We start from the raw sequence: 16,176 nt of genomic DNA, 5'->3' as shown, positions 1-16,176 counted from the left end.
TACAGAACTGCCATGTTATTTTGTGCCGTGTACCACTTTTTACCGCTAGAGGGCAGCAGTAAGCAGCGCTATTTGGTGGCGTTTGATGGACGCCTTTTCTCAGTTGAGCAGAGTGCGCCACCTGCTTCTGAAATAGGTTAAACTTGACAATAAACCATGCTCCACCTCACAGGGCGGCGAAACTATATCCTGAGTGAAATACACCCTTTTGCCGTTTAATATTTTAAATATTATTGGTAAGCCATCACAACATAAGAGAATGTTGTGATGTCATCCAAAACCCAGCCAGATCTAGACCAGGACTCAAATAGGTCTACAATAGGACTAAACCATACATCCCAACAAAGGACCAACACAAAGTGTGGATAAATTAGGTAACGACTACAATCACAGATCGTGTACCACCAGAACAAGCTCGTGAATATGATCAATAATATTCCATTGCTTAGCTATAATCAGCCTTGTAACACTTCTGGACCAGTTACAGCTTCATAAACATGTGTAGTCTGTGGGTTCTGACTGATGATGCGTCTGTTGAGAGTGACTTTTCTCCATGTGAGGGGCCATGGATCTATGACATCTATTCAAGGGCCCAGTGTGCGCGCCCACGGCTGACGCGCTGGAACCTACGGGAGCGCGGAAAGCAGCGAGAGCGCGCACGCACTTCCACGCGCACCTCGGCGCTGATGGAGAAAAGTGAGTGTAAGTTGCTTTAAAAAGTGCCCTGTGTCATCAGTCCGGTCCGATAACAGCGATGGGACACGGACGGGGTCACGGACGGGGTCACGGACGGGGTCACGGACGGGGTCACGGACGGGGTCACGGACGGGGTCACGGAGGCGAAGGTGTTGGAGCCGTTTGTACTAAAGTCACAAGCGAAACACGGAGATTGTGGAAGGAGAGATCTTCTACTCGGTGGGGGGAAAGAAATTGTGAAAATAATTAACTTAGCCAAAATAAATGTTAGCTTTATTTTTTCAACCTATATTGAGTTGTGGCAATCATTTATTATTCGTTTTTCTTTATTATTCTTTTGCAATTTTACCAACTAAAGTATTACGAAATCACATCTTATTGTTAAACATGTTGTTGTTGTTGTTGTTGTTGTTTTATGGCGGTTGGCATCCAATTGTTGCATTACCGCCAGACTTTATTCCTCAGACTTTGTTAAACATATTTTGCCACTTGGAAGTTTGCTCAGGACACCCCATGTTAACTCAGCTTTGATTTTGTTTCCACTTATGTTAACTTAAGTAGACTTATTGAACATAAGAACCTGGGAAAAGTATGTTTTGTCTCTTTAACAGACTCAGAACACAAAAGAAATAACTTACGCATTTTACCCAATGAAACATGTACCATCTAAATAAATCCGAGTGAGTCCTCCATCTTCTCAGCTACTCTTTGCAACTATGATCCCACCCCTTTCTCCCGTTCTGCCCTGGCATTGGTCCCACGGTTCGAATAGTCTCGCATCTGATTGGCTGGAAAGTGCCGGTGATGAGCTCATATTGGTTAAAAATACTTGGGGCTCGTGCGGCTAAAAATAGAGCGGTATATAAAGAGGACGGCCGGGCTCCAGCGCTGCTCAGTGTCGGAGGAGGAGCGGAGGTGGAGCGGAGGAGAAGGAGCGGAGGAGGAGCGGAGGAGGAGCGGAGGAGCAGAGGAGGAGCGGAGGTGGAGACGTGGAGGAGGAAATCAATTTATTTTTGTAAGGCCCAAAATCACAACAACAGTCGCCTCTGAGGCCGAATGAACAATGTCTGTGGTGGCGAGGGACAATGTCCCAGGTCCTCTGTCCTTAGACTCTCCTTCTGCAGGAAAAACTACAAAAAAACCTCTTTGGGAAAAAAGCGTAGAAACCTGGAGGAGTTCCAGTGAAGGAGAGATCCCACTCTCACAGACGGACACGAGGGACACGAGGGACACGAGGGACACGAGGGACACGAGGGAGACTGGAGCTGGACCCACTCTTCATTGTTTTAAGTTGCATCGAATCACCAAGACATCTTCCTGTTTGTGACTTTTGTACATGGCAATAAACCATTTCTCTGTCTCTGTCTCTGTCTCTGTCTCTGTCTGAACAAGTCGTTCATATTTTGATGCTTTCAGCAACAGACAAAACATCCAAGAATTCCCGATGCAATAATGAACAAACTGCGCTCGCTAAACTGCTCTGCTGTGAGAATACTGCACTGCACTGCACTGCACAGCACTGCACAGCACAGCACTGCACTGCACAGCACTGCACAGCACTGCACAGCACAGCACTGCACTGCACAGCACAGTACGTTTGGGTGTGTTACCCGCTGGAGGTGGAGAAGCCTTATTTTAACTTCTCACCGCCGCCCACAGCTCCACCTCTTCCACTGCTCGACCTCTTCCACAGCTCCACCTCTTCCACAGCTCCACCTCTTCCACAGCTCCACCTCTTCCACAGCTCCACCTCTTCCACTGCACCATCTGTTTCCTCGCTTCACCCTTGCGTTCCGTCGATTCGAACCCGCTTCATTTGGCTCTCACTACATTATCACAGGGACAGGGCGTTGTTGTGCCCTCAAGCAAGACACCTCTCCACCATCAAGTCAATGGTGGGCAATTATTTTCCTCCGAGGGCCATATTTTCGAATCCAGCGGAGGCCGGCCCGCCACCATTGGTGTGGAAAAAAAAAATCACAAAAATTAAATATCAAATAAAATATCACTTTTCTGTCAAATATAAGATAAGATAATCCTTTATTGTCCCACATGGGGAAAATGTGGGACAATAAAGGATTATCTTATCTTATATTTGCTATATAATAAATATAGGCTATTGAATCTATTCTTTAATTCATTTCACGTCATATTTATTAAGGATACAAGTGCAGACAGAAGCCTGAGGGCAAAGTCATTTTTTTAATATTACTTGGACAAGCTTGGTGGGCCGGATTGAAAAGCCCAGCGGGCCAGATGTGGCCCGCGGGCCGTAGTTTGCCCACCCCTGATCTAAGTGTAACTGTGGCTCATTGAGTACAGCACAGTAGTAGCCCGGGCCACTCTGTATTTTTGTTGAGAGTCATCATTCGTCCTCGTTTCTCCTCCAGGATCAAAAACAATTTGCACGTCGTCTTTGGGAGAAACTTATCCGGATGTGTTCAAACTACAAGCGAGAAATGTCTTAAGATACCGGATCGCAGACGTGTTTGTGTGTGTGTTCCCGTGTTCTGCCTGTGGCCCCCGGACTCCTCCGCAGTTACACAACAGCGTTCCGTGGCCCCCTCCCACAGAGAGCCTCATCCCACTCACTGTAGGCCCGGGCATCAGCCGCAGAAGGGAAAATGCACGATTTTGTTCTCCTTCGAGGTCGCAGTTGCCAAAACGATATGAGATCATTTGTTTTTGTGCGCATTTGACCCAAGCAAATGAAGAGAACCCAGCGGAAGGATTGGAATAATGTGTAGCTCGGACACGGAGGGACAAAATCCGCCGCACGTGGTCCAAGAATCCAACAACTTTGCTATTTTAAAAGGACAGCGTGGCACACAGAGTATTAAAACGTGTGAGTAAAACTGCTTCTTTTTCAAGCAATTTTAGTAGCATTTTAGATTGGTCTTTCAACAGTTTGAAGCTAAATTAAATGACTTTAATCCGCAATCTGCATGTCATTGGAGCTCTGGCCAATCAGAGCAGGCGATTAGGATTGTGATGATTGGGACTTGTGCTCAGTAATTCCTATGACTAGAATATTCAAAATTTCCCCCACTTTTGACACAATATCCCTAACACTAGATCGCTTTTATTATTAGAGTTCAGTGCAACAATAAACGTACTAAAGGCTTTACCAACATTGCGTACAGAACCAGAATGAAATTATAAGCTCTTTACTTTACCAAGCTCTTTTTATTGTGCCATTATTATTATTCATAGTTTTTCACTCTCTGGTTGTGTATTTTTTCTGGGCAAAGATCATAAAATCTCCCAATAAACAAGGAAACTGAAACCAATGAATGTCCAATTTAAGCCTTACTAAGAATTTAAGACACATTTTTTGCTCAAGATAATAACCATCCCTCAGACACGAGACTTTTAGTTGAAACTATTGTAATTGCTGGCCTGGGATCACCAGAGACGTATAGATATTATTTCTGTAACAATTCTGTTTCTTTCATTAGTGCTGTTGTGTTGGTCCACCTCTACATCCAATCACTCATCTTATAAATCACTGAGTTAAGACACAGATGTTATTGAAAACATTGTGTAAAATGACCAGTTGGGGTTTATTTATACTGACTTACTACTTTTACTACTTTATTGCTCGTTTGGATGAAATAGTTTGAAATGGAAACAGAAAAAAAAAGAATCAAGCGAAGCAAATATGAACCAGGAATGATCCAGAATGACCGTGTTTTCCGGACTATCAGTCGCACCAGCCCTTTCATTAGTGCTGTTGTGTTCGTCCAATGCATGAGAGAAGAAAAAAAACATGTATAAGTCGCTCCGGAGTATAAGTATATAAGTATAAGTCGCACCCCGGCCAAAACTATGAAAAAAGGTGCGACTTAAAGTCCGGAAAATACGGTAATCCACGTTACTAAACCAGCAAACACGGATTATGGATTATTGTCTCCATTAACTTCATGCATGAACATGTTCACACTGGATCTGGTGTTTTGTACTGTACAGTTCATCAAAAGCGTTCTTAAACTCACATCACGCTGTAACCGCTTATTCCCCCGTTTATTCTCAACGTCTCGCTCTTCAGCCCGTTGGAGTCGAACGGTTCAGAGACTCCTCCGACCACCACAAAGCCACACGTCACATTTATAATACAAAGTCATTTATTACACAAACCGAAGCTAGTTTACAAATACGGAGCGCGCTGTGTGCGTCGAGTTATTTACACTTTGCATACAGCTTATTTTTTACCTCCCATTTCACAAATTTAAAAATACAATAAAACTTAAAACAAGATTTGTACAGAATTATTTACCAATGTGTTTTTTTCATTTTTCATCTTCCCCAAATCACAAACAGAAATTGAACCAGCACATTCCAGATATTACAGCGTTTGGCAGGTTTGATTGACAGGTGGAAGCGACCAATTAGAGGAGATTAACGTGAGAAAAGAAGGCAGAAGCAGAGTAACTTTTTAAATACTGATAGACTTTAAAACACATTTAACCTTAAAAGTGAGAAATAAAAATATATATAAAAACAAAACGAGTAAAAGAAAAAAATAATAAAGGTTTCTGGAATTGGCTCCACCCCCAAAAATTAAAAGGCGTCAAATCAGGACAAAGTCTGAAGGAGGAAGAGAACAGAAGAGGGATTGGACAAGGCGATGACATATTAATAATAAAAATGATACAAGGCAGTTTAAAAACGCATGCGATTTCAAGACTATTATTTTTCCACTGAAATATCGGAACTACAGAAGTTTGGAACAAAGTACGGCTGCAACTGAACCTTTTCCCCGAATTGACTGGTCAAATGATTATTTCAACATTGAGATTTTTTTTTTTTTTAATGCACCTTTAACAAAATAATAGGCGTCTAGATTGAGACCATTTTAGAATCAAGTGAATTATTGCCAAAAAGCAGAAAGAGTTCTTTTTTTTAAGAGTGTGCAGAGTCAAGATAACCATTATAACACAATTATTCAATAGTTATTCCGGTTTATCAGCCTTTACGCACAAAGAAACGGCTCATTTATTTTGACCAATCCAAAGCCCCGCTCGCACTTTTACTCCCCATTACCAACGATTCTATAAAACGTCCAATAGAAACTGCACGGGCTGAAAGAACGTCGCTGGCCACACGTGTCCGCCCGCTACAAACTTGTACATCGCCTTAGAATTTAAAAATACTACACTGCGCGCTTGTCCCGTCTCTTCTTGTCTACATGCATGACTGACAACTCGCGCCTCACTTGGAATAATCATTTTACAAAAGTCCTTAAGCGGATCGGGAGTCCTGGTTTCGCTCTGGTTTCGCTCTGGTTTCGCTCTGGTTTCGCTCTGGTTTCGCTCTGGTTTCGCTCTGGTTTCGCTCTGGTTTCGCTCTGGTTTCGCTCTGGTTTCGCTCTGGTTTCGCTCTGGTTTCGCTCTGGTTTCGCTCTGGTTTCGCTCTGGTTTAGTCCCGGTGCGGTCTGCCTCCTCGGGTCGAGTCCTGGTTTTGAAGCGGGGGGGGGAGGAGGAGGGGGAGGGGCGCCGGTCATCTCTTGGTAACGGAGGGAAGCGGGGAGAGGGGAGGGTTTGGTGTGGGATTCACCCGCGGCGATGTCGGAGCGTTATAAAAAGGGCAATAAAATGCCGACGTAACAAAAACCCACAAAATAACACCCAGATGTGGCCCTTATGACGTCGCCGTCTCGTCACTAGATTGAAACAGACTTTGTGCACATGCAGCTCGAATCCACACCGATCCGTCAATACTTTACATCGTTTATTTTTTCTTTTTAATACAGAGCGACGTTCCTAAATGGGCTCGGCGGTGGAGTGAAAGTCCTCTCCCTCCTCGGTCCAGTCGTATACAGCGTGTTGTGGTCCAGTAGAAGCCCTGGTCCCAGGTCTGAACCCGGGCGGAAAACAGTCCGGACGCAGCGGACGCGCGCGCTGCCTTTAGAGCAGCGCGCATCTGTTGCTCTTCTTGCCGCGGCGGGCCGTCAGCGCCGCCCTGGTGGCCATCTCGAACACCTCCCGCACACCGTCCTTGGTTTTGGCTGAGCACTCCATGTAGCCGAACGCCTGGATCCGATTGGCCATTTCTCGGCCCTCCTCTGGCTTCACCGGCTCCTATTGGATGACAAAATATAGACGTGTCACACGGTGGGAAATGTAGATTTATGATGCTATAAAATAATGCAGAAAATCCCAGTCAACTTGGATAGTAACAAAAGCACACAAGCTTCGTGATAAAACGCAGTAAAAACTCAGTCGTTTTGAGTAAAGATGACAAAAAATGTTGCTTCTAAAATGTGTCATTACAGAACCAGTTAAACCTGATTTCTGACATGTTAACTTTAGAACGTTCTCTCCTCTAGCGACGCCTCCAGGAAGTACACAGTTAGCATGCTAGTTGCCTTTAGCTTTACCGCTAGTGGCCTCTGAACGTCGTTAAAAGCGATTCTAAACACCGTAGTGAATAAGGATTTTAGGAATAGCTTTGGACCGATTTAAACTATTTTACACTGGTTTGTTTTTGCCTGTTTTGGGAGAATATTTGTCGTGGTAAAAATCAGGTGCAGCCCCTTTAAAAAGCAGACTCTTGGATTAGAAGTGACTGAATCTCGACCAAAACGTGACCAACTCCACGGCCCTGAAACTCATGAACACTGGAGTTTGCTTTTACACAGGATGAAACGAGGCCAGGGACAATAAAGACCGTTTCCTGCTTCATCATGACTTCCTTCCTTTTAAAATGAGCACAAAGTTAAAGTCTGGTACCTGCTTCATCTTGGCCAGCTCTCGGCGCGTGTGCTCGTCGTTGCGGAGGTCCTTTTTGTTTCCCACCAAAATAATGGGAACGTTCGGACAGAAGTGTTTCACCTCCGGCGTCCACTTCTCGGGGATATTCTCTGAAAACGAGGACAACGAGAACATCATGAGTCCGTGTATTCATCTCAATCGTCGCAGAAATGTGTTGACATTCTTGATGTTACGAGTCATTTTCAATCTAAAAGGCGCTGGTCTCGCCCCACGGCTCCAGTCTTTATCAGACTCGCTGTGGTTAACGCAGTACAAACCACACAAAGAAACGCCCCGTGTCTTCCTTTGTCTTACACAGAGATGACAAAAGCCTTGGCCACGAACGGGCCTCATCTGGGACTGACTTAATCATTTATTATAATACATTATGGCAAAAATAACCTGTATTTGTTTAAACTTGTTTAATTAAAAGACCGTGATGGCAGCGCGTCGACATCGTTTCCTCTTTTTATAAATGTGCCGACTCATGAACATGAACGACTCAAACTGAACTGACAAGGGGAAAATCACACGTCACGGTAACGGAGCGGACGTCACGGCAACGGTAACTGAGCTGACGTCACGGTAACGGAGCGGACGTCACGGTAACGGTAACGGAGCGGACGTCACGGTAACGTAACGGAGCGAACGTCACGGTAACGGTAACAGAGCGGACGTCACGGTAACGGAGCGGAAGTCACTGTAACGTAACGGAGCGGACGTCACGGTAACGTAACGGAGCGGACGTCACGGTAACGGAGCGGACGTCACGGTAACGTAACGGCGCAGACGTCACGGTAACGGTAACAGAGCGGACGTCACGGTAACGGAGCGGAAGTCACTGTAACGTAACGGAGCGGACGTCACGGTAACGTAACGGAGCGGACGTCACGGTAACGGTAACAGAGCGGACGTCACGGTAACGGAGCGGAAGTCACTGTAACGTAACGGAGCGGACGTCACGGTAACGTAACGGAGCGGACGTCACGGTAACGGAGCGGACGTCACGGTAACGTAACGGAGCGGACGTCACGGTAACAGAGCGGACGTCACGGTAACGGAGCGGAAGTCACTGTAACGTAACGGAGCGGACGTCACGGTAACGTAACGGAGCGGACGTCACGGTAACGGAGCGGACGTCACGGTAACGTAACGGAGCGGACGTCGCGGTAACGGAGCAGACGTCGCGGTAACGGTAACAGAGCGGACGTCACGGTAACGGTAACAGAGCGGACGTCACGGTAATGGAGCGGACGTCGCGGTAACGGAGCGGACGTCGCGGTAACGGAGCGGACGTCACGGTAACGGTAACTGAGCGGACGTCACGGTAACGGAGCGGACGTCGCGGTAACGGAGCGGACGTCGCGGTAACGGAGCGGACGTCGCGGTAACGGAGCGGAAGTCACTGTAACGTAACGGAGCGGACGTCACGGTAACGTAACGGAGCGGACGTCGCGGTAACGGAGCAGACGTCGCGGTAACGGTAACAGAGCGGACGTCACGGTAATGGAGCGGACGTCGCGGTAACGGAGCGGACGTCGCGGTAACGGAGCGGACGTCGCGGTAACGGAGCGGACGTCACGGTAACGTAACGGACGTCACGGTAACGTAACGGAGCGGACGTCACGGTAACGTAACGGAGCGGACGTCACGGTAACGGAGCGGAAGTCACTGTAACGTAACGGAGCGGACGTCACGGTAACGTAACGGAGCGGACGTCACGGTAACGGAGCGGAAGTCACTGTAACGGAGCGGACGTCACGGTAACGTAACAGAGCGGACGTCGCGATAACGGAGCAGACGTCGCGGTAACGGTAACAGAGCGGACGTCACGGTAACGGAGCGGACGTCACGGCAACGGTAACTGAGCTGACGTCACGGTAACGGTAACTGAGCTGACGTCACGGTAACGGAGCGGACGTCACGGTAACGGTAACGGAGCGGACGTCACGGTAACGGTAACGGAGCGGACGTCACGGTAACGTAACGGAGCGGACGTCACGGTAACGGAGCGGAAGTCACTGTAACGTAACGGAGCGGACGTCACGGTAACGTAACAGAGCGGACGTCGCGGTAACGGAGCAGACGTCGCGGTAACGGTAACAGAGCGGACGTCACGGTAACGGTAACAGAGCGGACGTCACGGTAATGGAGCGGACGTCGCGGTAACGGAGCGGACGTCGCGGTAACGGAGCGGACGTCACGGTAACAGAGCGGACGTCACGGTAACGGAGCGGAAGTCACTGTAACGTAACGGAGCGGACGTCACGGTAACGTAACGGAGCGGACGTCACGGTAACGGAGCGGACGTCACGGTAACGTAACGGAGCGGACGTCGCGGTAACGGAGCAGACGTCGCGGTAACGGTAACAGAGCGGACGTCACGGTAACGGTAACAGAGCGGACGTCACGGTAATGGAGCGGACGTCGCGGTAACGGAGCGGACGTCGCGGTAACGGAGCGGACGTCACGGTAACGGTAACTGAGCGGACGTCACGGTAACGGAGCGGACGTCGCGGTAACGGAGCGGACGTCGCGGTAACGGAGCGGACGTCGCGGTAACGGAGCGGAAGTCACTGTAACGTAACGGAGCGGACGTCGCGGTAACGGAGCAGACGTCGCGGTAACGGTAACAGAGCGGACGTCACGGTAATGGAGCGGACGTCGCGGTAACGGAGCGGACGTCGCGGTAACGGAGCGGACGTCGCGGTAACGGAGCGGACGTCACGGTAACGTAACGGACGTCACGGTAACGTAACGGAGCGGACGTCACGGTAACGTAACGGAGCGGACGTCACGGTAACGGAGCGGAAGTCACTGTAACGTAACGGAGCGGACGTCACGGTAACGTAACGGAGCGGACGTCACGGTAACGGAGCGGAAGTCACTGTAACGGAGCGGACGTCACGGTAACGTAACAGAGCGGACGTCGCGATAACGGAGCAGACGTCGCGGTAACGGTAACAGAGCGGACGTCACGGTAACGGAGCGGACGTCACGGCAACGGTAACTGAGCTGACGTCACGGTAACGGTAACTGAGCTGACGTCACGGTAACGGAGCGGACGTCACGGTAACGGTAACGGAGCGGACGTCACGGTAACGGTAACGGAGCGGACGTCACGGTAACGTAACGGAGCGGACGTCACGGTAACGGAGCGGAAGTCACTGTAACGTAACGGAGCGGACGTCACGGTAACGTAACAGAGCGGACGTCGCGGTAACGGAGCAGACGTCGCGGTAACGGTAACAGAGCGGACGTCACGGTAACGGTAACAGAGCGGACGTCACGGTAATGGAGCGGACGTCGCGGTAACGGAGCGGACGTCGCGGTAACGGAGCGGACGTCGCGGTAACGGAGCGGACGTCGCGGTAACGGAGCGGACGTCACGGTAACGGTAACTGAGCGGACGTCACGGTAACGGAGCGGAAGTCACTGTAGCGGTAACGGAGCGGACGTCGCGGTAACGGAGCGGACGTCGCGGTAACGGAGCGGACGTCGCGGTAACGGAGCGGACGTCGCGGTAACGGAGCGGACGTCACGGCAACGGAGCGGACGTCACGGCAACGGAGCGGAAGTCACTGTAGCGGTAACGGAGCGGACGTCACGGTAACGGAGCGGAAGTCACTGTAGCGGTAACGGAGCGGACGTCGCGGTAACGGAGCGGACGTCGCGGTAACGGAGCGGACGTCGCGGTAACGGAGCGGACGTCACGATAACGGTAACTGAGCGGACGTCACGGTAACGGAGCGGAAGTCACTGTAGCGGTAACGGAGCGGACGTCGCGGCAACGGAGCGGACGTCGCGGCAACGGAGCGGGCGTCGCGGTAACGGAGCGGACGTCGCGGTAACGGAGCGGACGTCACGGCAACGGTAACTGAGCTGACGTCACGGTAACGGAGCGGACGTCACGGTAACGGTAACGGAGCGGACGTCACTGTAACGGAGCGGACGTCACGGTAACGGTAACAGAGCGGACGTCACGGTAACGGAGCGGACGTCACGGTAACGTAACGGAGCGGACGTCGCGGTAACGGAGCAGACGTCGCGGTAACGGTAACAGAGCGGACGTCACGGTAACGGTAACAGAGCGGACGTCACGGTAACGGAGCGGAAGTCACTGTAGCGGTAACGGAGCGGACGTCGCGGTAACGGAGCGGACGTCGCGGTAACGGAGCGGACGTCACGGTAACGGTAACTGAGCGGACGTCACGGTAACGGAGCGGAAGTCACTGTAGCGGTAACGGAGCGGACGTCGCGGTAACGGAGCGGACGTCGCGGTAACGGAGCGGACGTCGCGGTAACGGAGCGGACGTCGCGGCAACGGAGCGGACGTCACGGCAACGGAGCGGACGTCACGGTAACGGAGCGGACGTCACGGTAACGGTAACTGAGCGGACGTCACGGTAACGGTAACAGAGCGGACGTCGCGGTAACGGTAACAGAGCGGACGTCGCGGTAACGGAGCGGACGTCGCGGTAACGGAGCGGACGTCGCGGTAACGGAGCGGACGTCGCGGTAACGGAGCGGACGTCGCGGTAACGGAGCGGACGTCGCGGTAACGGAGCGGACGTCGCGGTAACGGAGCGGACGTCGCGGTAACGGAGCGGACGTCGCGGTAACGGAGCGGGCGTCGCGGTAACGGAGCGGGCGTCGCGGTAACGTAATGGAGCGGACGTCGCGGTAACGGAGCGGACGTCGCGGTAACGGAGCGGACGTCGCGGCAACGGAGCGGACGTCGCGGCAACGGAGCGGACGTCGCGGCAACGGAGCGGACGTCGCGGCAACGGAGCGGACGTCGCGGCAACGGAGCGGACGTCGCGGCAACGGAGCGGACGTCGCGGCAACGGAGCGGACGTCGCGGCAACGGAGCGGACGTCGCGGCAACGGAGCGGACGTCGCGGTAACGGCAACGGAGCGGACGTCACGGTAACGGCAACGGAGCGGACGTCACGGTAACGGCAACGGAGCGGACGTCACGGTAACGGCAACGGAGCGGACGTCACGGTAACGGCAACGGAGCGGACGTCACGGTAACGGCAACGGAGCGGACGTCACGGTAACGGAGCGGAAGTCACGGTAACGATAACGGAGCGGACGGTAACGGAGCGGACGTCGCGGTAACGGAGCGGACGTCGCGGCAACGGAGCGGACGTCACGGTAACGGCAACGGAGCGGACGTCACGGTAACGGTAACTGAGCTGACGTCACGGTAACGGAGCGGGCGTCGCGGTAACGGAGCGGACGTCGCGTAACGGAGCGGACGTCGCGGTAACGGAGCGGACGTCGCGGTAACGGAGCGAACCTCGCGGTAACGGAGCGGACGTCGCGGTAACGGAGCGGACGTCGCGGTAACGGAGCGGACGTCGCGGTAACGGAGCGAACCTCGCGGTAACGGAGCGGACGTCGCGGTAACGGAGCGGACGTCGCGGTAACGGAGCGGACGTCGCGGTAACGGAGCGGACGTAACGGAGCGGACGTCGCGGTAACGGAGCGGACGTCACGGTAACGTAATGGAGCGGACGTCACGGTAACGGAGCGGACGTCGCGGTAACGGTAACAGAGCGGACGTCACGGTAACGGTAACAGAGCGGACGTCACGGTAACGGAGCGGACGTCGCGGTAACGGAGTGGACGTCGCGGTAACGGAGCGGACGTCACGGTAACGGTAACGGTAACGGAGCGGACGTCGCGGTAACGGAGCGGACGTCGCGGTAACGGAGCGGACGTCGCGGTAACGGAGCGGACGTCGCGTAACGGAGCGGACGTCGCGGTAACGGAGCAGACGTCGCGGTAACGGTAACAGAGCGGACGTCACGGTAACGGAGCGGAAGTCACTGTAACGGTAACGGAGCGGACGTCACGGTCGATGGCGTTCTAGAAGCAGACCAAAAAAATCACGGGTTTAATTGTCCTTTTCATGTACACCGTTGCATAGTACTTTTCTGTATACATTGTGTTGTTTTTTCTGCATTAACTGTGCAAGACAAATTGATGGATTATGGGGAAAATGCCCAAGTCTGCGTCATCGTTGAGGACGTATTCGCAGGGCGGCGCTCTTACCCAGACTGTCGGGGCTGTCTATGGAGAAACACATGAGGATGACGTCCGTGTCTGGATACGACAGGGGCCGGAGTCGGTCGTAGTCCTCCTGACCGGCCGTGTCCCACAGAGCCAGCTCCACCTGCACGAGCACAGCAGCAGCAACAGTTCAGCAAACAAAGCCACACGAGGAGACAGAACCAGACAATACAGGCGCGTGGCAGTTCAAGTTTGTGATGTACAAAGCCTCATTTAGGTCGTCTTCACACCGTCTCAAGTTAGGGCCACGTAAAGGAGGAGAACGGGGCTCTGGAGTTAACGAGGGGCGGTGGATGTAAACACAACAGAACTAAACGCACAGACGTGTGTGAAAACGACTGTAACTGCAGACGTTTGCATTGAGCGGGAGCGGGAGCGAGCGAGCGTGAGGGGGCGAGCGGGAGGGAGCGAGCGTGAGGGGGCGAGCGTGAGGGGGCGAGCGTGAGGGAGCGAGCGTGAGGGAGCGAGCGTGAGGGAGCGAGCTTGAGGGAGCGAGCGTGAGGGAGCGAGCGTGAGGGAGCGAGCGTGAGGGAGCGAGCTTGAGGGGGCGAGCGGGAGGGGGCGAGCGTGAGGGAGCGAGCGTGAGGGAGCGAGCGTGAGGGAGCGGGCGAGCGGGAGGGGGCGAGCGTGAGGGGGCGAGCGTGAGGGGGCGAGCGTGAGGGGGCGAGCGTGAGGGGGCGAGCGTGAGGGGGCGAGCGTGAGGGGGCGAGCGTGAGGGGGCGAGCGGGAGGGGGCGAGCGGGAGGGAGCGAGCGAACGTGAGGGATCGAGCGGGAGGGAGCGAGCGGGAGGGGGCGAGCGGGAGGGGGCGAGCGGGAGGGGGCGAGCGGGAGGGGGCGAGCGGGAGGGGGCGAGAGGGGGCGAGCGGGAGGGAGCGAGCGAACGTGAGGGAGCGAGCGGGAGCGGGCGGGGGCGAGCGGGAGGGGGCGAGCGTGGGAAGAGTGAAGTGAGTGAAGCAGCAGAGGTAACATTAGGTTGCATACTTCTAAGATCTCTAGAAGTCCGTGCTCTCATTTACGCGCCTCAGATGAACGGTGTCACCTGATGTGTCCTAGAAAACCCCGTCTCTTCTGAGTTTGGTGTAAATGAGGAAACTAAACGAGCACAAACTGCCCACAGATGAGTGGCTGAGGGCAGAAGACCACGCGCATGTTCCATCGAGAGACGGCCTGGATCATGTCATTAATCACCTTCTAATTGAGATGGAGTCATTTGTGACAAAGTGAAGAAGCGTTTATTAAAGATTCTGGGCTCTTTTGTATTCATTTGGATGGGATTGAGTCTCTTTAAAGGACTGTCTACAGAGCCCAAACTGACAGGTTATTTTGTGCCAACTGCTGGACTGCGCCATTTTAGACCGCGCAAGGTTAGGGTTAGGGTTAAGATTAAGGTTAAGATTAAGGTTAGGGTTAAGGTTAGGGTTAGGGTTAAGATTAAGGTTAGGGTTAAGATTAAGGTTAGGGTTAAGATTAAGGTTAGGGTTAAGTTTAAGATTAAGGTTAGGGTTAAGATTAAGGTTAGGGTTAAGATTAAGGTTGGGGTTAAGATTAAGGTTGGGGTTAAGATTAAGATTAGGGTTAAGATTAAGGTTAGGATTAAGATTAAGGTTGGGGTTAAGATTAAGGTTGGGGTTAAGATTAAGGTTAGGATTAAGATTAAGGTTAGGGTTAAGATTAAGGTTAAGATTAAGGTTAGGGTTAGGGTTAGGATTAAGATTAAGGTTAGGGTTAAGATTAAGGTTGGGGTTAAGATTAAGGTTAAGATTAAGGTTAGGGTTAGGATTAAGGTTAAGATTAAGGTTGGGGTTAAGATTAAGGTTGGGGTTAAGATTAAGGTTGGGGTTAAGATTAAGGTTAGGGTTAAGATTAAGGTTAGGGTTAAGATTAAGGTTAGCCATGAGGCTATATGGCCGTGCCGCGGCTCCTGAAACTGCTGGGCTACTTGACCTTAAATTAAGGGGTGTATGGCAAACCCTCAGTCAGTAAGTAGGACTTAGACTGTGGCGGAAGAACTACAACTATGATTAAATTATGATTTTTATGTTCAGGAAATAAACATTGAAAGCCGTTTTGGCACGATCGACATATTGTGATCTGAGTGTTTGTTTTAATACCGCTCTATGCTCAACAACTGTCAAATCTTTACGCATTTGGGATGTAGTGCCAAGAAAAACGCGACTTAACCATGATTTTAATCGTTTTGGCGCGGTGTTGAAGCAGCAGAGGAAGCAGACACTGCTCAAAGCCGCCGCGAATCATCAGCCGTCAATGCTCAGTCGCCCGTGTGATTATTGTGGAACGCAAACTAGTCCTACGACTTTTAAGCTCAAAGAAACACCTGGTCATTGTTTGAAACTCTTCAGAACCTAAACGTGGGAAGCATCTCACCTGTTTCCCATCCACCTCGATGTCGGCGACGTAGTTCTCGAACACGGTGGGCACGTACACCTCTGGAAACTGGTCTTTGCTGAAGACGATCAACAAGCAGGTTTTCCCGCACGCTCCGTCGCCCACGATCACCAGCTTCTTACGGATCGCCGCCATCTCTGCTGAAAAGAGCACACAGACCAGAATTAAACGGGAAATTCAATTCAAAGTCTTTCAAAAAATGCAAGCAGTGCAACCCACCGACTGTGCGTTGGTTGAGGG

General features: G+C 51.9%; 1 protein-coding gene across 1 annotated transcript; it reads right to left on the bottom strand.

Moving 5' to 3' along the window:
• Positions 1 to 4,802: 4,802 nt before the first annotated feature.
• rhoab (ras homolog gene family, member Ab) lies at positions 4,803 to 16,080 on the bottom strand. The gene is made up of 4 exons (XM_072442028.1): positions 15,916 to 16,080; positions 13,512 to 13,632; positions 7,428 to 7,558; positions 4,803 to 6,776 (listed from the first exon to the last, which is right to left on the bottom strand). The coding sequence occupies exons 1-4, from the start codon at positions 16,069 to 16,071 to the stop codon at positions 6,603 to 6,605; spliced, it is 582 nt and encodes a 193-aa protein (XP_072298129.1). The 5' UTR covers positions 16,072 to 16,080; the 3' UTR covers positions 4,803 to 6,602.
• Positions 16,081 to 16,176: the final 96 nt, after the last annotated feature.

Source organism: Eucyclogobius newberryi, unplaced genomic scaffold (assembly GCF_026437365.1).
Source record: "Eucyclogobius newberryi isolate DKJ021-1_F unplaced genomic scaffold, fEucNew1.0.hap1 SCAF_124, whole genome shotgun sequence".
Lineage (NCBI taxonomy): Eukaryota > Metazoa > Chordata > Actinopteri > Gobiiformes > Gobiidae > Eucyclogobius > Eucyclogobius newberryi.
This window is presented reverse-complemented; position numbering and strand designations above follow the sequence as displayed.

Coding starts and splice junctions, on each gene's coding strand:
- rhoab (XM_072442028.1), bottom strand. CDS start 16,071: ATGGCGGCGATCCGTAAGAAGCTGGTGATCGTGGGCGACGGAGCGTGC. Junction 7,559..13,511: donor AGACAGCCCCGACAGTCTGG/GTAAGAGCGCCG, acceptor CCTCGTTTTCAG/AGAATATCCCCGAGAAGTGG. Junction 6,777..7,427: donor AGCTGGCCAAGATGAAGCAG/GTACCAGACTTT, acceptor GTCATCCAATAG/GAGCCGGTGAAGCCAGAGGA.